Here is a 21,718-nt window from a genome sequence, read left to right on the forward strand (position 1 = left end):
TTCAACAAATTAAGTTAACCTTTTGAAACCTGAGCAAATTGGTTTCTTTCAAAAACACAGGGGAAAAGACAATGAGAAACCGAACAAAAAAAATGTCCCACAAATAACAAGAAATTAGTAAAAAGGTGACGAGAAAATACCCATATTTTTTTTTTTTAATTGTCCAAAAAGCTATATGTATAATTGTTACAATTATATTTTAAAATTATGTTTCCAAATAAAGTATGCATATTCTTCTTTAATTTTCAGCAGTCATTTTCTTTTTGGTATTACTTTTCTTTTCTTTCATTTTTTTTGCGGGGGTAATTTTCAGTTAATTTTCTTTTTTTTTTTTTGTTTTTTTCTTGCTCATTTTCGGGCCATGTCTTGTTAAGTTGCTTATTGCCTTCTCCCAGTGTTTTTCTGTTCAGGTTGCAAAGGGTTAAGTCTCTGTCACCAAAATCCCTGGTATGAGTCAAACTCCAAAAACGCTGGATCTTACACTTCCCATAATGCATCTCTTTGTTAGACCCTCCCTGCCTGGTAAAAACCCGCATCTTTCCAGCTCTACTTTTCTTTGATTTATTCAAGCCGAGATAACCCTGATGACAACATCTCAGCTCCTACAGGACGCACAACTGTTTTTACGTGCTGAGCGGACCTAACCACGACCACAAAACACATCTTGATATGTAAAATCAGTAAAATACGATTTAAAAGGATTGTTTGGATCTTTTAAAGTGGGGTTGTATGAGGTCTATAGTCAGTCCTCAGTTTTGAAAAGCAGGGAGGAGTAATGACACAGAAGCTACACAATGTGCGTTGTGTAGCTTCTAAATGTATTTAAGGCATAGAACAAAAGTCCGACCTTAAAAAAATCTGAATCAGTGTAAGTGTACGCTTTTTTGAGGATATTTCGCCAGTTTATCTTGCTGTCAGACGGTGATTTCCGACGGGGGAGATGAAACAGTTACATCACTCTCCACAAAGCCAAACTATATATATATAGACTATGGATGAGTACCTCAAACAAACCCACTTCAAAAGATCTGAGCTACCCATTTAAGCATGTTATTGATACAGTATATCACACCTTTAGTTGTGTAAACAGTCGTCACAGGCCGAGCAGCTATAAAGAAAAAATTACACTGGTTGGGTTCAGCTCAGTGGGTTAAAGAATCGAAGCGTCCAGGTGACTGAACGAGCAAGAGATGACTTTAAAAAGGCCTAGGGAACACGACAGGGCTGCTCATGAATCTATGTGAAGTATATTTAAGGTTTTTGTAAGATATCTGTGCTGTTTTCCCTTCAGAATGCTTTACTTTTGCTTTTAAAACATAAATCTATATAATTTCAGAAAATAGTGACAAGATGCCAAATATTTCCTCCCTGCAGGAGTGGGAGATACATACACATATGAATGTATGTTTAGCACTGAGATAGTATCCAAAATCAAACTATGAATGACCAATGCACCACCAAAGAAAAATCAGCGTTCAATTGTCTCCAATTTGGTCCAATTTTAGTCCTCCTGTTCGCCACAGATTTTGGAGACTTTTCACAAGGTTCTGATCCATGTTGCCAAACTCACAGTTCACTGCCCATTTCCAGTAAAAATGAACCTCAACGTCCCCTACCACCACAGCCATGTCTCTTTATCACTGTCCTAAAAGATACTGAAGCATACCACTACAGTAGCCTGGCTGCCACACAGTTAGCTGTGGAGCATAAATGAAAACCAGAGGACAGAACAACAGCGAGACATGGCATCAAGTACGAGCCAAACAAGTGACATCATCACCACTCAAGATAATCTGCTCCAGGATGAGTCTCTTTTAGACAGCTGACGTGAAAAACTGCACGCACACAAACAAAGCAAATAGGAGCAGCCTCTTCACGAAAAAGACTTAGACATCAACAGGTTTTTGGATATGTGCAAATATCACAGCACCTTTTCAAGAAGGTGAAGGAAGGAACCGGAGAGAGGTCTACACGTCCGCCACCGGTGGAACTGTGAAAAATCCTATTATGACGCAAGAAGAGAATGAAAAGCGGCTCCAGCTTTTCTACTTAATATTTTTACATTAACGACAGGTTAAAAGACGTTATCGGAGTGTGAACGGCTGCATGTGAACGGGAGCGTCAGTGGAATATTCATTTCCGTGAGAATGTAAACAGCTTATTAGAAATATCACCTTGAAGGCAGAGACTGGACTATTTTGTTTATGTATATGTGCTCTGTGATCGGCAGTTTAGGAATGCTAGAGTTTCTTCATCAGCTTGCATTAGTCGCTGTGCCTGACTCCACCTTAACATGTTCTTGGCAGTGAGCTGTGGGGCCGTAAACACTGCTTTGAGTGTGTTGTAATCTAGACAGCCTGTGAAAACACGATGCGCCTACTGTCGCCCTGGAATCTTGAAAGGTGAACCTGCTCATCATGAAGCTGGTCTGCCTGGTCAGTGATGGTGTTGTTCCTCAAGTCGCTCCTCCAGTTGCAGCATAATGGTGATCAGGGTGTTGAGGGGCCGTCGGTTCACTGGAAGAATGAGGGGACAGAGGGACACATTTTAGGAGAGCAAAATTAAACAAGTGATCGATCCTTAAATCTGAGTTCATTTATATGTAATACAATGATTTTCACTTGAAGGGGAACTCCAATAATTTCAACCAGGACCCAAGTGCCCAAGTGACTTGTGGAACAACATTTTTTGAAACTGGTCCAGTACTGTGCAGCATAACTGAGAGAGGCTACAATGTAACCTCTGTGGGTAGTCCACTGAAAGTGCTTGTTTTTGCCACTTAAAGTCTCAAATTGGTATTATGAGTGTCTTACAATAGAAAAACAGAAATAACTCTACAGAGAAATGAAACTACTTACCTGTGCTTTTGCTTGTTTAAGTTTGTTATGTGTCCAAATCTCACTAAAGAACTTTTATTACACTGACTATTTCACATTGTCGAAATCAACTTCATATTCATCCATGGCATTAAAAATCATTTTGACATATGTAAAGCTCGCAAGAACTTGTCACCTGAAAAATAAAAAATATAATATTCCAAAAAAAAAAAATCTTTTACATGAAAGTAAGATAGATTTTCTGGAATCCAATACAACAGACTATCAACAGCACTCCTCTCTCTGCTTTTGCTGTTTTCTTCCTGCAAGAAGTCACCATTTCACACTTCTCCTTTCACAAGACTTGAACACAAAATAGACGCAAAAAAGAAGACGCAAAAGTCTCAGAATAGCGGTTTATTTCTGTTGGCTGCTGCTCTTTCAATACTGGACCAGTTTAAAAAACAACTATGGGAAATAGGGTTCAGTTGAATATAATAGATTTCACCTTTCAAGTCATATTTAGAGCAGATAGAGCAGGTCAGTAGCAGAAACCTCCAACATAAACCCCTCTGGAAATCTGATGTAGCCACCAAAAAGTTAAAGCGAAGTAAAAAGCATTTGTTAAATTAGTGGTAAAAATAAATAAATACATAAAATTTTTTTAAAAATTGTTATTCTGAGATTTTACAAAACGCCAAAAAATTACAATAAAATCCTATTTCCCATATCTCTGCATTTTGAAAGACTGACTTAAGACATTATAATACCAGTTAAGGCTTTATTTTTAGATAAATGAATTCAATGTATTTTAAGGATCCTCTGGAACGCTGTACCTAACATCTTACCTCGAAATGGCCATCAGGATCTCCATTCATGGCGAAGGACAGGATCTTTGGGGAAACGGTGAAAGGTCTGGGCTCGACAGGATTTCTTTCTTTCTTTGATGAGGTACATTTGGGGAAGCAGCAGTGAAGTAGCATTGCAGGCATCCCACAGTCCAGCACTACTTCCATCCTCCTTAGCCATATTTTAGTTTAAGATGATGAAGTCGGTGAATTAGGCAAATAGCACAGAAGAAGAAGATGTATCAAGCCTGGATGCGCATACAATACTTGTTACATTTTCTGTTTGAGACCTAACAGTACCCATTTATCCGTTCATTTTTACCTTTCTGGGGTGAATACGCTCTGGATATCTCTTTCGAGCTTCTTTGAAGGTTTGTTTTGCCAGATTGATTCTTAAATGGTGCCATACATTCAAGAGGTCAACATCCGCTGAAACACACCTTTAGGGTTAACCAACGCACAACATATTCAACTATGCTGGCAGAAATGACAAATGGATCATTCAGGTACCAAAGCGACCCTGTTGTGTTCACTGAAAACATCCTGTCAGTTTATAAACTCAGTGCTCAGCTGAAGGTGAAATCCCTCCAAGTGTTCTTTCAGTTTCTCCCTCACATCTTCTCCCATTTCCACTGGTGTAGTGTTGATAACAGAGTGCTGGTCACTGCGTCCATCATCACTGGCTGTTTCAACTCTGGACAGACATCCGCCGCTCTCCATCAGGTTCCCCAAGTCTCCTTTAAGATCCAGTTCTGACACAAGTATTGTTTGTGCTTCATCGACAACTCGGTCCACCTTCAGAAAGCTTTGTAATCCATCTTCAGCAGGGACGGGCACCAGAATGACCTGTCCCTCAGCGCTGTCCTGCATCCAAAACAGCTGCTGCTGGTCCAGGTGATGCTCTGCACCCAAAGCGTCTGTGTCCCCTTCACACACGTCAGAGAGCAGCAGCTTCTGCTGAGAGCCTGGAAACTGCAAACTCTGCTCACGAATATCAGGCAGAGACACTGCAGCTGGGATCGCATGTTGAAGACTTTGAGTTTGGAGCAGGACTTGGGAGTTTGTTACATTTGAGTCACTGGTTTCTTCACTTTTCCCAGGTGGTCTTACCAGTCTGACAATCTGTGTGTCTTTGGCATTTTCTCCTGTGTCACAAGTCCTTGTTTCCTCCCGCAGTGTTTGCTGGACATCTTTGCCGGTCTTTGAAACTCTGCGAGCTACCTGAGCACCAACCTGCCCTCGTCCACAGTAAAAGCAGTATCCCTTCTCCTCCTCAGACCAGCTGTTTGTTTCTGGAAGAAAACGATCCCCCAACTCCATCTGATCCACACATCTGTCCTCAAACAACCCCGTATCCTCAGATTTACCATCAGTCTCACTCTCCTCCTGGTTGGAACCTCCTTTGCTTCGTCTCTTCTCCCCACCCGGTGTCCAGCTTGTCCTGTTTTTACACCCGTCTTGTGATAACAGCAGAGTGTGCTTCAGCCGTTTATCACGGAGCCTCAGCACAGTGCTCCTCAGGCGGTTCTCCCTCCGCCTGGCTGCATGCAGCTGTCGTAAGGCCTTCTCCAAGCAGTCAATAGCCTGGTCGTAACGTCTCCTCCACTGCAGGGGACAGAGCTGAGCGTAGCTGTGCTCCTTGGACAGGTAGAAGCCTGGAGGAGGGGGCAAACGCCTCATGTAACGTGACGGAGAGGGGGGACGAGACACCGGTGAGGGACATTCTTGCTGTGAGAGCTGCTCCACCCCTGATGCCTCTTGAGGAGATGCAGGTATGTTTTCATTAGTCTCATCAGCTGCTGCCACTGACCTCTGAACTGTGGGCTCTTCTGAGGTTTGGCCCCGCTCTGCCTCCTGCTGAGCGCTGTCCTGGTCACCTGAGCAGGAATTCTTCCTACAGAAAAAAACAGATAAAATGACAAAGGCCGTTTGTTCCATTATTGTTTCCTTCACATGGCAGAACGTACAGGCAGGTGACAGAGAAAAGGACAAGCCTTTGCACATTCAATTATTAGCACTGATGCTGTGAAGTACGGTGTATCTATAATTGCCTGTGGGCAATGTTTGTTACATGGTTTTATTGAAAATGTCTTGTTCTGTTTTTTCTTGCGGCCACATTGTGACATAATTTCATTTTCAGTTTATTTTATTTACTCGCACCAAAAAAAAAACAGTAACAGAAAACAGGTCAAAAAGAATACAGAAAATCCAAATGGTATCACAGAAATACCTCACCAAAGGTAAAACAATGAATCACAAGTAATGCAATGAATTACAATACTTACCAAAAATGACAAAAAGATCAAGACAAATTGTGAGTGTGTGTTTGTGTCATTTTACAGGATCAGAATTTTTTTTTTTCTGTCTTAAAGCACACCAACGAGGCTCATGAGCTGCTGACCAAAGGTTGGCAGGTGATTCGTCACACGCTGCTAATGACCATTGACAAAACGTGACTCCGTATCGGTTCAGTGTACCTGACAGGAGCGTCCTCTTGTGTCTGCAGTGCTCCTTGTCTTTTACAGTTGGCTGCTGAAGACGAATCGAATACTGTAGGAAACGCATCTTCCTTTAGTCTTCTGATCCCACTGTGAGTGAAAAGGTCAAACACATTTTAGGCTGTTATCCAAACATCGTCTGCACTGGAATAGCACCAAGGGTTAATAACAGAAACTACTGATAATCTCTTGATGTCCGGATTGAGTGTACAGACCTGCATCCAGTCAGCTCAAAGCTCTCTGCAGTGAAGTGTTTGGAGCAGAAGTAGACAAAGTCCGTCTGAGGATCCCAGGAGCCCGCACGGTGGGAGTTGGTGATCCAGAGGCTCCTCCGAGTTTCTCCTTTTGGTAATCTGACCGTCACATTGTCAAATTATTATTGATCAAACAACATTTTGTCTCTTTAATGTCATCATTCTCTACTCTCAGTCATCTATAATATAAAATTCTGAATTATTTTCATAAATGTTCATTAAAAGGTGAAGGAAAAGTGTGTTTGTTGACAATAACCATAGATACTCTGTTACCCAAAGACTTGTGGCATTACAATTACCCTGATGAAAATATGGATATGGGAGATTAGGGCTGTGACGGTGTGGCATTTTTGTCACAACGATGACATACATATCACCGTGCTATGGCGGTAAACCACTGAGCTACCTCTTTCAAACACCATTTTCCATGTATTTTTTTAATGTGTGCATACATTAAATAAGAATATCCACCACAGCACGTAAATAACACACTGTAGCTCTGCAGTTGTTTAAAGTTGCATTCATTCATTTTTGGTTGAGCTAGGCAAAAAGTTTATCCCTGCTTCCAACGAGATCACTTTTCTATCAGCTGACAAATCAATTATTACAATTATTACAAAGAAACATCAATATTGGTAACCAGCCTTGAAAAGTAAAAACAAAAGAAATCAGCAAGTCTCTAAAAAACATACAGATATACGGCGCAGATGTTATACAAACTGTGCAAAATGCTCACTTATGAAAGGTGATACCAGCATTACGAGTCTCGCGGTTGTCTCGAGATTTGCAGCCGCCCGCTGAGCAGTGTCTTGGCATCTGAAAGTGATACAGTGAAGAGAGAAGTCAGTTATAGATTTTGACAAGTATTAATAATAATTAAAGCATGAAAAAAATTCAGTCCCTGTTGGGATAGTCAGGCTGTGCAGGCTTGCAACATCTCATGGTAGACAAATTGTGCTTGTGCAGGTTAATGTTCGGTATCAGGTTTGGTTATTAATGCTTAGAAACCTGAGCAAACTGGCTTGATTTCTTTCAAAAACATGGGAAGAAGGCAATGTGCAAACAAAGAAAAAAAATGACCCAAAATTAGCAAGAAAATGAATAAGAAAATGACCTGAAAAGTAGTTTTAGAAAAAAAAAAGCAAACGAGATTTGAAGAAAGCGCTTTCAAAAATTAAAATAATTCTGTAACATCATTTTAAATGTGTAACTTTGATAATTAAAAAAATAAAGTAACGCCCACAAAGTTTTTTTCTTGTTTCTTAGACATTTTTCCATAGCTTTTCCAAAAACAATTTTCCAAATCCACTAATTTCTTGCAATATGTGGAACATCTCTTAGTAAGCCATTTATTACCCTTTTTCCCCATGTTATTGAAAAAAATGCATCCATTTACTCAGGTTTTAAACTTACTAATACTAATACTTGTAAAAGGCACCTGAAAGCAGCACAAGAAAAGTGCTCCGGGTCTCAAAAGGTTAATTTATTTATAAAAACAAAATGCCATGTTCACTAATGTAAATGTACTGACAAAAACAAACACAAATGCTTTTATTGCATCTTCATAGAAGTATTAAGGTAATCTAAAACTGTCACCTATTTTAAAGTAGATTTCATCATATATATATATATATATATATATATATATATATATATATATATATATATATATGGTCATTGACTTTTTTAATTGTTTTTTAAGTTATCTGTACATATTGTGTTGGGGATTTTTTATTTATTAATTTATTTATTTATTATTATTACTTTTTTTATTAAGTGATCTTATTGCATTGTGAATATGTTGTGTATGGTACTTCTATGTGTCTTTTATATCTTTTGTATGTATTGTCTTGTTCTTATCTGGACCATTGAGTCTGTAATAAAGTTTATTATTATTATTATTATTATTATTATATACATACACACATATATATTCTATTTTTTCCTGCATCATCACTTGATGGCACTGTTGGCTGGTTTGTTTATTCTTGATTTCAGTAATAAAGTTTTTCTCACTGAAGGGGAAAAAACACTTTTCACTGTCCTTAAATCTCTTGTGTTACACTGCAGTCAAGCTAAATGTCAATGAGACAAAACAGCTGTAATATCGACGGATGTTAACTGTTTCCATGCTGCTGTGCAGCTCACAGCCTCCTGGTTACGACTGTATTTTAAACTCTTCATTTACACTCATTCGCTTTGATACATTTGTATGAAACCGGTAATTATATTTACTGTCAGGAGCGGCTCGTCGTTATTTCTTGCTGCTAACGTTAACTTTGGACAACAGTGCCGCCCGGCGCTGCTAAAACGTTAACCCGCTAAGTTCCGGTACTCGGTCACTACCTGGGCTCAGTAACCGCTGCAGTTCATGATGATTCAGAAAGATATTACCCTGCACTGCAGATTTCGACCTCACGAAAATGGCTGATCTTCTCTTCGTCCACCTTCTTCCTCCTTTTACTCGACCTCCTTTTTTTTGTGCATAAAACTTTATTAGTCTGTCTTCTTCTTTGGTTGAATTTGTGGACATCAAATCAGTGCCGCCACCTACTGTACCGGAGTGTGTGACACCGCGACTATAATGAATGAATTCCTCTCCAAATTCTACAATTCTACAATTTCATTTAGCAGACGCTTTTATCCAAAGCGACGTACAACACAAGCAAAAATTTAGACTTAAGGAAAAAACCCTTAGTAAGTGCAAAAAGTGCTTCAGGTGTGATTGGTCACAGGTATTGCCGTCTAGTGGCAGAAGAAGTGCCGCACAGCCCCCCCTGTTTATTTTTTTTTTTTTTTGGAAACCAAAGTAATAAGATAAGATAAGATAAGATAAGATAAGATAAGATAAGATAAGATAAGATAAGATAAGATAAGATAAGATAAGATAAGATAAGATAAGATAAGATAAGATAATCCTTTATTAGTCCCACAGTGGGGAAATTTCCAACATTACAGCAGCAAAGGGATAGCAAAGACTGTGCAAAATAAACTATATTAATAAATAAGTACAAAAACGTGCAGGATGAAGATGAAGGAAATAAGCACAGAGGACGACATAAACAAACAATATATACAGTATTTACAACGCTGAGAAACTCAACAGTTAAATAAAGAAAGAATGTTCACAGTAACCATAACCATAATAACCAGTAGCGATCTCAGCATCTGAGATTCAACAATCTCAGTATCACTACTTACGATGACAAATTCAGCCTACCAGTTTCACAAAGCAGTGGTGTAATGAAACAAAGTAATAATACTTTGTCACAGTACACTTTTCTTGAGTTTTTATATTTCCATCAACTTTCATTTTTACTTTATTACATTTCCTTAATCAAATGTGTAGGCCTTTATAATGGCTACTACTACTAATAATAATCAGAATAATAAAATTATATTAATATATTTTATTTGTAATGCACTTAACATTAGGAAAAACTCTCAAAGTGCTGCAAGATAAAAGCATCAGCATAAAAAAACAGATAAAAACAACCCAAAATAAAAAAGCCAAAAAATAAGAGCATAAAAACAAGTAGAACAAGCAGCAAGAAGTTATTAATAAAAAGTCATAAGTTCTGCTATAAAGGAATGGTTTAAGTCCTTTTATTCCACTATATTTCTTCTAAGCATTTTAGTTAGGCAAAGTGGGGATGAAAGGGACAGACAGACGGACACGTGATGGATTTGGAGGTAAAGGGAAACAGGATTTTGGTTCTTTACATCCTTTAGGGGAAAAAAAATCTGTTTTTCTTCAAGTATTATAGGCTCAGTTTTTACAGAGGTGTACGCAGAAATAAACTTAATAATTCTCACAATTATGACTGCTTGATTTTTTTTAAAAGGACAAACAATTCAATTGCAGAATAAAGATGTTTTCATGTGTTTCAAAAGCCAAGAGGTGGAGAAAGACATTTTTTTGTACAACTGCTTTTACTTTGGTGAGGTTCATGCTAAGCCCCTAATGTCCTAAAATACCTAGAAACATCCCAGAACCCTAGAAACATAAAATCTAAGAAATGTCCTCATCCTAGAAAAGTCCTAAAATTCTAGAAATGTCTTAAAATAGGAGAAATGTCCTAAAATCCTAGAAATGTCCTAAAATACTAAAAAAAAAAAAGTTCTGTAATACTTGAAATTATTTAAAATACGAGAAATATCCTAAAAATCTAGAAAAATCCCCAAATCCAAGAGGCATCTTCCTTGAAACGTCGTAAAATCTGAGACATGTCCCAACACTTAAGAAATGTCCTAAATCCCTACAAACATCCTTAAATTCTAGTTTTAGGCTGCAGCGACTGGCCCCTGGCCTACACTGTCAATTTGCAAAAGTGGGCCCCAAGCAAAGCACATTGAGTATCTCTGCTTTAAACTGTCCTTAATGTGTAGCCCACTTTCCTAAACTCTTGTGCATGCTTTAATGACCTTTTCTGGGAATGAATTCATTTGAAATAAAATTAGGCTAATTACATTTCAAAAAAGTAAACCGTTCTGAGCAGTCAGCAGTGCGCGCCCCGCCCCCTCCCCGTGTATCTGGAGGCGGACTCTGACTCCCAGCAGCCATCAGTCTGCTGCTCAGCTGCAGGACCAGCGGGCAGTGACGGACAGAGGACCACAGTGTGATGCGATGAGGACCCATGTTCAGCGCGGAGCTCCGGGGCCGTGATGTAGGCTGTGTGTTCGGGGTGGGCGCTGACAGGCTGCTGCACCGGTCGCTCTTCTGCGGCCCTCAGCAGCCGGCAGCCGGCTCGGCTCTCCGGCATCCCGCTGCTCTCTGCCCGATGCGGGACAGAGCGGTCCCGGGAAGCTCCAGCAACACAAGGTCCGATGGTTTTTGCTGCTGCAACTGCGTTGGACCCCAGATACAGGGCATGGATATATGTAAGTCAATCTCTTAAGGTTTTCATATCAGTTTAAACAGTGTAGCATAATGGCTGTAAATGCTGCTTCTGACATGAGCTTCTGTTTTAATTATGATAGTGCAGCCAGCAGGAGTTTGGAAAAGATGAGGTGATGTCTGCCGGCTTATTTGTCAGTATTTAGGATTATGTGAATTTGCAAGATGATATGATGCAAGGGTTAAATTTAATGTTGCATGGGGTTCAGAGCTGCTTAGAAACAACCAGATGGCTGAGAGACTTGCTCCTGGTTGGTGTGTCTGTCTGTGTGGACAGGCCGGCTGATGAGACATCCACCCTCCCCCACATCATCTACTTTCCGCCGGCAGACTGCTGTCTGACAGCACAGTCCCTGCAGCACAAAGACACTCATGGGGACCAGTGAGACATCACTGCTGACAAGTAGTCAAATGCACGGTCATATTTAAAGCTACAGCAGATTGGTGTTGTATTTTTGCTAATTTGTTGGTAACCTATATAATATTTACTGTGCAAAGCATATGACGTTAATGGTGGGGGCATTTTAATATATATGCAAATGAAACCTGGAGGGCCAGGGGTCAGTCTGGATATTATGATGCATGTGAAGGGGGGTGGGTGGGACATCAAGGTTACCAACATCAAGTTATAATTTAATGACTGGAGACATAAAATGAACAAAACGGGGAAGAAGGCAATGAGCGAAAAAAGAAGAAGAAATTACCCAAAAAACTTGCAAAAAAAATAATGTAGGAAAATTACCTGGAAAAGGTGCTTTAAACATGGCAATTTGTAACATATTTTTGAGTATGTAAATATGATAGTTATAAATATTTGCTTATTTTCCTTTTTCCCTAGACATTTACCATTAGTTTTTTTTCCCTAAATCAGCTAATTTCTTGCAATTTGTGAAACATTTCTTACTAAGCTGCTCATTGGTTTTTGAAAGCAATTGCACCAATATGCTTAGAGTTCAAAGGTTTCACTGCTTGTGAAAGGCGTCTGAACGCAATACAAGTAGAGTAATGTCGCTCCAGGTTTTTAAGGGTTAATAACTGGAGGTATAAAGTGAATAATGAGGTGGAAACAGTAGTTTGACAAAACAATCTTAAATCAAAGTCAGAGAGCTTTTTCATCACATATACAGTATGTTTGGTTATTGCATGGCCACAATCAGGTCACATGATAACAACTCATCTTAATTAACCCTTTGAAACCTGGACAGACATCAGTTTTCTTATGCTGTGTTCCTCTGTCTAGTATTTAAACCTTTGAAATGTGAGCAAACTGGTTTGATTTCTTTCAAAAACATTAGAAAAATGGGAAACAGCAACTTGGCATGAAATGTCTCGCAAATAAAAAAAAAAAAACAACAGAATGACCTGAAATTGAGCTTAAAAACAAAGAGTGAGAGAATCATTAGAGTCATCAAAAACTAGGGAAAATATAAAGAAAACTAAGTTTATAATTATTATAGTTATATATTTAAAATTATGGTACAAAAATATATATTTAATATCATTTTTTTTACATTGTTTTTATTTGGTGCTGTACTGTGCTGAACATGGGTTCTCATTTTTATTTTATTTAATTTATGTATTTTCTGCTAATTTCAGGTAATTATCTTGTAACTTTTTACTAATTTCCTGTGCATATTTAGGCCATTTCTTCTGTCCATATTAATGAAAGAATTCAAGCAAGTTTCCTCCATTTAAAAGGGTTAAGATTTTCATTCACAGTGCTATATTCATCTCGTGCCTTCATGTTAGACTGCTTTTTTAGTACACACAACGATTTAGTGAAGTGATGCTCAACTTACGGCCTGCGGGCCAAATCTGGCCCGTGATAGAGTGCCAGGTGGCACCGCAGTCATTTTCTAATTTATAATGAAAATAAACAGATTTACACTGGGATTAAGTGTAAATTAAGTGCCAGATTGCGCTAAAAAAAGCATCAAAATACAGCTTGTTTATCAAAAAAAAGTGCCAGAGAAGGACCCCCCCCCCCCGACAGAGGTATGGGCCCAGAATTTCCTAAAGACCTATAATCACCCCTGTGTACACCTGAGCTGTGGAGCTGCTGTGAAAAGCCACTCGCCTCCCGTCATTTTGCAAAAGTGGCCTCTGGGCAAAGCAGGTCGAGTATCCCTGTAATAGTGTCGTATTGTTTCAGTCTGGATCGTGGATCTGTTAGGAAAACTGGATACTGTGGTCTGATATGACACTGCATTTGTTCCAAATGCCATACGCTGAAAAAGGTTTTTCATTGAAACAGCACAGGTCCAGTGCTTCTCTGTGCCTACAAAATGACCAAATACTGCCTAATTGCATTCTGGATCTACCTGCAGGTCTGTAAAGCCATAATACTGCTGCAAATTGTTGCTAAGAATGAACAGATTTCATGGAGTAGCTCGTCTGGGCAGGTGTTCATTTCAGTAACTGAAAGGGTGGAGTGCAGATTGTTTTGTGACATCCATGGCTCATTTTTTTTTTTTTTTTAAATAAGGCCTCGCGTCATACCTGAAGCAAACAAAGGATCATAAAAGATTTTGGGTTTTGAGAGATTGACTAAAAATGTGCCTGGCTCGATCCTGATCAACTGAATACTCACATTCACCCTCTTCTTTGTCTCGATGTATGATCATAGAAGAGAAGCACAGGCAGCGTGAGTTATAGGGGGCATTAGTGAAGGGGGTGTAGAGAAGGGCTGATGAGACGACACACACACAAACACACACACCAGGTTTATTAGCAATGCACCAGACTCCTCATTACAGCCAGCTGCTGTCTCCGCTCGCTCCTCCCCAGGGTCAAGGGTGAAAGGTGAAGGCCTGTCAGTCACTGTGTCTGGGCCTTTGTCCTCTTTGTTCTCACAGTGGCTGTGGAGCATGTGCACGCGCTCGCCAGTTTTCCATGTTTATCGCCTTTGCTCCATTCTGAAATAAAAACAGTTGTATACAGGGACTACGTTTGCAACGGTATTTTTAACATACGATAACGTTTCAGAAAATACTGTGGTTTCACGGTATTATTATTGTCAGAAATACCCATAAATGAATGGAAACAGAAGGGTTAGATATGGTCAAACAAACATATTATTACTGTAATTTAGACTTGAAACATTTTTTTTAATGTAAGTATGTGTAAAATGTCTCTCTTTTGAAAATAACTAAAATAAAGGTGATATTCTCCATTGAGTTGCATTTTTTTTTCCAAAATCATAGATAAGCAAATGGTACATGGTATGATAACTGTCAGCTTTCATATCACGGTATACCTTAAAACTGGTATATCGCTGCAACCCTAATTAGGAAAAACTCAGTGTAGATGCTGGACTGGTCCGGGTTCAGACTGTAGATGCTAGGACTGAATGCAGATAATGTTTGACTGGACTCAACTCAACTCAATAAGAAGTGACCCAATAATTAGGAACAAATCTGTAAAAACTTAAAAGAAAATTAAAGCTGCAAGCAGTGATGAACAGGCCCTTGCACCTCTGCGCACGTTGGGGCTACTTGCTGGACGCCGACTGATGCGGCCGTAACTCTCTGGGAAGGGCAACACTGCACGCAGCAGTGAATTAGTGTTTCCTTCCTGTAGTACTGAGGCTGGAGCTGCGCTAAGTAACTTCAGCAGGTGTGTTTGTGTACGTGTGTGTGTTGTGATCTGCCACTTACAGCGCTGTTGCAGGCTTAATCACAGCAAAAAGCATGGGAAAAAATGACAGGGTCCTCAATAGGGTCCTCGCACTGTTCGGTGCTCGGGCCCTAACTAAAACAACGGCCTCAACAGTCTAGCTACTATTTACCGTCCGGTCCATCTCTGACCCAATCAGCTATCGCTCTGATGGTATTTCAGCTAAACCCAAAACATATCTGCACTGTAATGCAGATGAAATGAAACAAAGGTAGTAAAAGTCTACAGACTCTCCCGTAGAGGGTTACCTGTGCCATTTACTTCTTTTTATTCAAGGCTGGGTCACAGGGACAACAGGCGGAGCAGAGCACTCCAGACATCCCTCTCCCCAGCAACACCCGAGTTTTTGCTTTGGCGACTGCCTCCGCTGCAGCCCTTCAGTCCAACCGGTGCAGTCTAGGAAAACACCTCTCTGCTGGGTTTCCACCAGCAGGTGCGTAGGTTGCTGTCAGACGCCTGACAGCTTCCTGCACCCCACTGGTGTCTTCATATATGTATATATATATATATATGTATATATATATATATATATATATATATATATATAAACATTCCTGATTGGGTTCTTGTCACCTTTTACCAATTGCTGGTTGCCTTTTCCATGTTTTTGAAGATAATTTTTAAAAATATTTTTAATAGGTTTAAATACTTGTGAAAGAAGTCTGAAGCATAGAAAAACTGATGTCAATCCAGGTTTTAAAGGGTTAAAGGTATAGAGCACCTATACCTAACCCTAACTGGGAGTAATGCAGGAAGATTTAGAATGACTTTATTAAAAGTACTGAAAGAATTATAAAAAGGTCGGTAAGGTGAGGCTTCGTAGAGCTTCTGCTGCAGCTCCATCTCTCCAGTGTAACCACGTGACGGAGCCACTTAAAGTTCATCCATGAGGTTCCTCAGTAATATGTGAAACTGTCTTTTCTCTAACTTCTCTCTCTTTTTCTTTCTTTCTCTTCGTCTGTGTGTGTGTGTGTGTGTGTGTGTGTTTGCAGCTGAACTGGAGTTTGTTCAGATATTACTAATCCTGCTCGTGATGACCTTCATGATAGTTGTGATCATCTGCCTACTCAACCACTTTTGGCTGCCAGCCCTGGCCTTCCTCAGCAGGCTCAGCCACACCCAGAGAGACCGGGCTACGCAGATAGTAGGTGTCACTACACTCAGAGAGGCTCATAGGTTAATCATTCCTCTGATCAATAGATCCATTCACAAGAAAAGAGGCAAAAATCAGAATTGCCCTACATGGTTGGACTTTTTGGGCCTTATGTTAACAGTTGAAGTATTTAGACTTAAGTTTTGTCTAAATATGTGACAAATATTCATATTCATATCATTTCATGTACCTTACTCTTTACATATCTCATGAATTGATGTCATGTCTTTTTTTAAATGAAAAAGTTATGTGAATAGTTGTGTCATCCAGTGGTTTTAATGTTTTTAATGATAAATAAAGATGCATAACGACAGGGTTAAATCTTTTGTTACTGTAATTTGAAATTGTGGAAAAATATCTCTGATCCCAATTCATGATTTTAACCTCCCCGCAGATTAACAAAGGGCTATTAAACAAAGAAAAAAAGAAAAAAACATGAATATAAATTACAAAATACAATAAGGAGTAAACATACGCTAATACATGAATATATTTAATGTGTATGTGAACACATACACATTAAAAAACAATTAAAATTAAAAAAAAGAATATAAAGTGCAAATACAAAAAGTAAAAGAGTAAAGAAGAGAAAAAAATCTTTTGATTATCAGCTGGCATAGACACTGATACCTATCGTAATCTGTACTGATATATCTGTAATCAGATACAACTGGCCAACAATATCGAGCTCTGGAATCCAGGTGACCTCGGGTAGCTCGGTTTGCGCTTCAGTTCATTAAAGTTACAAACAGACAAAAACAGAACCTAAATATTTCTGGGACAGGGGTGAGTGTTCATTGTCGATCACAATGTCCTCTTCTCTCAGTCCCTGGTGATTGCCCCTAGACCTGTCCTCTTGAGAATGCAACCCATCAAGAAAGACAAATAACAACCTGCACTTCATTAAAGTCTTTTAATCATTTTATAATTGAGTCATCTGTAATGGCCATTCGTTTAATTTTCTCTCTGTCTGTTTCAGGATGGCAGCGTGTGGTCAGACAGTGTGCTGACTCAGCAGAGAAATAGTGAGGTGAGTAATGAGCATCATTGAGCATCACGTAAACCATTAATTTCACGAAGCATTGAGTGAGGTAGAAGGCGAGTATTCCTGTAAGTCTAGCCTGCCATTATATTATGTTACATTATATTATATTGTATTGTATTGTATTGTATTGTAATGTATTGTATTGTGTTGTATTATATTATATTATATTATATTATTTTATTTATTTCATTCAGACGTCACCTGTCCTTCAAATACTGTTCAACCTGTATCACTGTAAGCACATAGCTTTTTTTTTAACATGGCAATGATACATTTCAATTTAAGCATTCTTGCTTACTGTCAGTTCCATTAAAACACATATCACATTAACTGTACAAGAAACAGTTTGATATTCTTCATTCGTTCTCAAACATTTCAAACATCCTGTTTCTGCCAATAGAGGCTTTAAAATAAAGTCCCTGTGAGATCAAAAAAGGAAATGGAATTTTTAAAATAAAGGCCTACCCGAGTTGACTTGTACCATATCTTTACCTTAATTTACAGAAATACTTTTACTTTTAATAGTCATTTACAGGCTGCTTTACCGATATTAGACCGATAGTTCCTGGACCTAAGAATCACTTGTTGTCAGTAACCTTATTGTCTGTGTCTGGAGATTGAAATAGGCTCCATTGCGTTGTGTGTTTGTCCATGTTCAGGTGATGTGTGGCCATCCAAACAGCAACCTGCCACCCTTCATGCAGCGGCAGCGACTGTGTCGCTTCCAGCCCACCTACCCCTACCTGCCACAGGAGATCATCAACCTTCCTCCGATCATCTGCCTGTCAGATGGGGAAGAGCTGCTGCCCTACAAGGGCCCCTGCAGCTTACAGCTCCGCCACCCAGATCAGCAGCTGGAGCTGATCCGAGCCGCCGTGCGCGCTCCCCCGAACCGGACTGTCTTTGATGGTGACCTCATTGACGTTTATGTACACAGTAAGAGTGTGCAGGCCCCCAGCAGTAACTCTGGGACCAATGACGCCAATGCCAGGATGGAGGGGCCCCCACCTTCCTACAGTGAGGTGATGAGGGACTACTCAGGCTCCACAGCCTGTTACAGCCAGAGCAGCAATAATGCCCGTCCACTCACAGACAACAGACAGGACAGCTCACAGACACTAGTCTCTGACAGCAGTGGCCCTGAAAGCACAACAAAGGCCTCTACCGACTCAGAGCCCTGACACACCAGGCCTGCTGTTGGCCGTCGGTCAATGTTGGGCCATCGGTGAGCGTCTGTCGCCCTAGTTTTTGCATCCTTTTCCACATAGTTGGCTGTTGTCGACGGTTTTAGGCCGATTAAGGTATAGAGTGCACAGGGATTATGTTTTTCTTTAGGCCAGCTAACGAAGCTAACATCGCCCTGGTTCCCTCGTCAAAAAGCCTATGGGATTTTTCCCTTGGATTTTGGATCATTGCAGAAAATAAGCTCTGTGGTAAACAAACATTTTTGATATTTACATGTTTTGTTCAGCAAGATCATCTCCACAAATGAGCACCACTCTCTGGATTTTTCACAGCCTAAATGTAATCCGCAGAAGTAAACAGCTATTATTAGGATCTAAACAAACTACTCTAAGGTCACGTCACTGCCACGAGGCTGTAAAACCGTGTTTGGCACGGCTTGGTGTGACGATGTTCTGTGGTCTCATTTAGCCACTTGTCAGCAACCATCTTTTTTTGGACACATAAAAGCTTCAAAGTTCCCGAGTTGAGTATTTACTGACATATTTTATGCTGTAGAACAAAACACGAAAGACTCCTCAGCTTGTTAACCACAGACCTTATTTCTAACCAAAAACCCATTGACTTTGAGACGAGGAAATTCATTTCTGGGTTTTATGTCTCATGACTAGTGTTCTCTGTTGGCTGGAGTCTTTTCTGTGTATTCAAAGGCAACTTTTTGGGCAAGACGCAGGCCATGTGAGGCAACGCAACAGCCAGCCTTCATCGCCACTAGTTCCTTATGTTGATTTGGTGTGTGGAAAGAAAGAGGGGAGCTGGAACTCAATAATCCCTGTTCTCCACATTTCCTCAGTCACCTACTCCCACACAAAACATGAACTAATCGCAGGAACTCTTTTTATGTAATGTTAAAGCTGCGAGATTTTTTTATTAGGTACTACAAATCTCTGCTTGTGGTTGACTATTTTTTTTATCCGTTTCATTTCTACATGCTGATATTGTGGATGTCTGATTTTGTTGCAAAGGGGGCTGAGCCCAGTTATTTGAAAGTGAGTAATTTTCTGTTTAGATTGACTAGACCTGTGCACAAACCCCTCATAAATCCAGAAATAAGTCACTAGTGATGGGAACGTACTGTATTTGTAATTTAAGCAAACCTGAACTTGCACTAACTTGTTAAAAGCAGAGAATGCTTGTGTTTTTGACGCTCCTAAGATCAAAATATTATTTATTTTTTGTTGTTTTTTTTTGTGTGACAAAACTCGAGTCTTCACATTAGAAGTTTAACTTTGAGACATTTTCTATTTCTATTTGTTATTGATAGATTTATTAAATAGATGTCTATTCCATTCTTTTCCAAAACTCAGATATTCTGTTTACAATAACATAAAACAGACAAGCAACAAATGGCTAATTTTCAATACTACAGTAAATTAGGCAACTAGGTTGCTTGCAATGTGAGGCTTCCATACAGTTCTGCACTTAAAGTTTTGCCGCTTTTACCAGCAGTGATGCACTGCCAGACCCCATTAGATTCAATTTTAAGATTTTCCGTTCATATTATGAGCAGAATGAGCTACACATTTGAGTAGGACTGGGACGGTCAAAAAAATTCGAACCGTTTTTCAATATTAAGCTAAACACTGGACAGGACCGGTACGCTGAATTTTAACAGGTGTCGCACTTGACTCAGTAGCTGCTCTCGAGTGAAACATAATAACAGCAATCGAGCAGCTGACTTTCGTGTCACACTGCATAATATCTAAGCTTTCTGTTCACAACTTCACACTGAATGCAGTAAATAAGCACTTCTGTTTTTTCACATAAACAAAGGTAGCTATCAGCTGTGCGCCTGAGGTCAGACTGGAGACAACCATTTAAAAGATGAGTTAGTAGCTGACCTGTTATCTTCTTACATTTGTTATGTTACTTTTTTTTTTTTTACAAGAAACATGAAACTTTAAGCTTCCCAGGTCATCTCCTGCAGCTCAAGGAAACGGTCGGCAAAGCCTGTGATAATCTCTTAATGTTTGAGCAGAATTTGATCCACAGTTGAGGGAGTTTTTACCATATCGCAGAGTAGCCTGGCCTGAGCCTTGATGCTGTGTCTGATTCAGAGAATGCAGCGTACATGTTGTCTTTGCCGGTTGTGCTACAAGCTGCTGCTGTCAGTTTTATCACTTTCCCAATTTCACATCCTCAAATTACTGTTTAGGAAAAATGATCAAAAGTAGATTTTTATTCCGCTTTTCTTTTTTCCTTTGAACAAGTTTCTTGCTCTTGTGATTTCCAGGTGACAGTTTTTCTGACTTGTTTTTCAGGTGGGTTTGCATGTTAAATAAATATGAGCTAACGCTGTGCCTGATGGTGACACTGCATCAGTCACAGGGAACCACTTGCACTTAAAAGCCCCACCTCTGTTGTGCCTGACTTCCAATGGTGCTTTTTCAGCAGTCTGACTCATGAGTCTTGATCTGTAAAGGACTGTATATAACTTAATATATTATGCACATGCTCTACCCAGTGGGTAGAGGAAACACAAGAGAACATTGATACTGTAATAATGTAAACATTAAAGCAAAGAGAATGCATAAAGATGTTCTGTCGATTCTTTTCCCTTTACAGACAAAAGAAAAAATTTACAGGCATGACATGAAATGACTGTACATTTAGCCTTTATTGCTTCAGTCCTTTGTCCCACAAACTGCCCCAGCTGATCATAAATACTATACATATAGCTTGTTGTAAGGATTTTATTATCGTAATTTTGCAATATGGGATTGTACATTGATATGTAATTGTAGTGATGTGGCGGCGGTTTAGGAATGTGCAAAACCAGCTTACGGGAAGTTCAATGCCTCAATTAAATGTGACAGAAATTTGCCTTACTGCAACCTAAGGTCAATTTAGAGCTACGTCGCTCTATATTTTTACAAAAATGCTGAACAAATGAACATCTCCAAAAGTCTCCATTCAAATGCTACCAAATTTGGCAGAGACACTCTTTGCATAGGAGATTATTTTTAATTTTTAATGGTGTTCAGATATGTCAAAAAGTGAGTCTGCATTGATATTTTGTTATAATTTGTACGGCACATACTTTTTTTTATGGAAACACATTTTTATCAAAATTTTTAACAAAGTTTTTGGCAATAAACCCAAATGTTTTTTTTTCATTTTATCACCAGTATATGACCGTTGTGCACGTTTTGAGCTTGAAAAGCCAAAAATTATCACAGTTTTGCACTTGTGATGTTATTGCCTCAAGAGGGAAGATATGTGAAAAGCAGCTCAGTGAGTAAGTCATCTTCTTTGGGGATTCAAACATTTCCTCCACGCTGTCCTCATTG

General features: G+C 39.4%; 2 protein-coding genes across 4 annotated transcripts; one reads left to right on the forward strand and one right to left on the reverse strand.

The window, feature by feature from the left end:
• Positions 1 to 317: 317 nt before the first annotated feature.
• Positions 318 to 8,895, reverse strand: thap7 (THAP domain containing 7). Of its 3 annotated transcripts, XM_088090126.1 has the most exons (7): positions 8,811 to 8,895; positions 7,153 to 7,232; positions 6,378 to 6,515; positions 6,142 to 6,252; positions 3,987 to 5,558; positions 3,665 to 3,836; positions 318 to 2,516 (listed from the first exon to the last, which is right to left on the reverse strand). In XM_088090126.1, the coding sequence occupies exons 2-5, from the start codon at positions 7,230 to 7,232 to the stop codon at positions 4,211 to 4,213; spliced, it is 1,677 nt and encodes a 558-aa protein (XP_087946252.1). In that variant the 5' UTR covers positions 8,811 to 8,895; the 3' UTR covers positions 318 to 2,516; positions 3,665 to 3,836; positions 3,987 to 4,210. The 3 variants fall into 3 exon arrangements, with proteins under 3 accessions (XP_087946252.1, XP_042362095.2, XP_087946251.1); XM_042506161.2 differs by having other exon boundaries at positions 3,665 to 5,558; XM_088090125.1 differs by having other exon boundaries at positions 3,665 to 5,558; positions 8,763 to 8,891.
• A 2,093-nt stretch (positions 8,896 to 10,988) lies between these two features.
• On the forward strand, positions 10,989 to 21,497 carry LOC121958161 (protein TMEPAI-like). The gene is made up of 4 exons (XM_042507032.2): positions 10,989 to 11,297; positions 15,981 to 16,132; positions 17,121 to 17,171; positions 17,846 to 21,497. The coding sequence occupies exons 1-4, from the start codon at positions 11,054 to 11,056 to the stop codon at positions 18,365 to 18,367; spliced, it is 969 nt and encodes a 322-aa protein (XP_042362966.2). The 5' UTR covers positions 10,989 to 11,053; the 3' UTR covers positions 18,368 to 21,497.
• The last annotated feature ends 221 nt before the right edge of the window (positions 21,498 to 21,718 follow it).

The sequence above is a fragment of the Plectropomus leopardus genome, chromosome 17 (assembly GCF_026936395.1).
Source record: "Plectropomus leopardus strain MGB_pleo_1.0 chromosome 17, ASM2693639v1, whole genome shotgun sequence".
Taxonomy (NCBI): domain Eukaryota; kingdom Metazoa; phylum Chordata; class Actinopteri; order Perciformes; family Serranidae; genus Plectropomus; species Plectropomus leopardus.

What these genes read in the sequence shown, in the direction of transcription:
- thap7 (XM_088090126.1), bottom strand. Translation starts at nt 7,232, where the DNA reads ATGCCAAGACACTGCTCAGCGGGCGGCTGCAAATCTCGAGACAACCGC. An exon ending in GCTGGTATCACCTTTCATAA is followed by an intron (nt 6,516 to 7,152) that starts GTGAGCATTTTG and finishes TGTGACGGTCAG; the next exon opens with ATTACCAAAAGGAGAAACTC. An exon ending in TTTGAGCTGACTGGATGCAG is followed by an intron (nt 6,253 to 6,377) that starts GTCTGTACACTC and finishes TTTCACTCACAG; the next exon opens with TGGGATCAGAAGACTAAAGG.
- LOC121958161 (XM_042507032.2), top strand. Translation starts at nt 11,054, where the DNA reads ATGTTCAGCGCGGAGCTCCGGGGCCGTGATGTAGGCTGTGTGTTCGGG. An exon ending in GATACAGGGCATGGATATAT is followed by an intron (nt 11,298 to 15,980) that starts GTAAGTCAATCT and finishes GTGTGTTTGCAG; the next exon opens with CTGAACTGGAGTTTGTTCAG. An exon ending in GAGACCGGGCTACGCAGATA is followed by an intron (nt 16,133 to 17,120) that starts GTAGGTGTCACT and finishes TGTCTGTTTCAG; the next exon opens with GATGGCAGCGTGTGGTCAGA.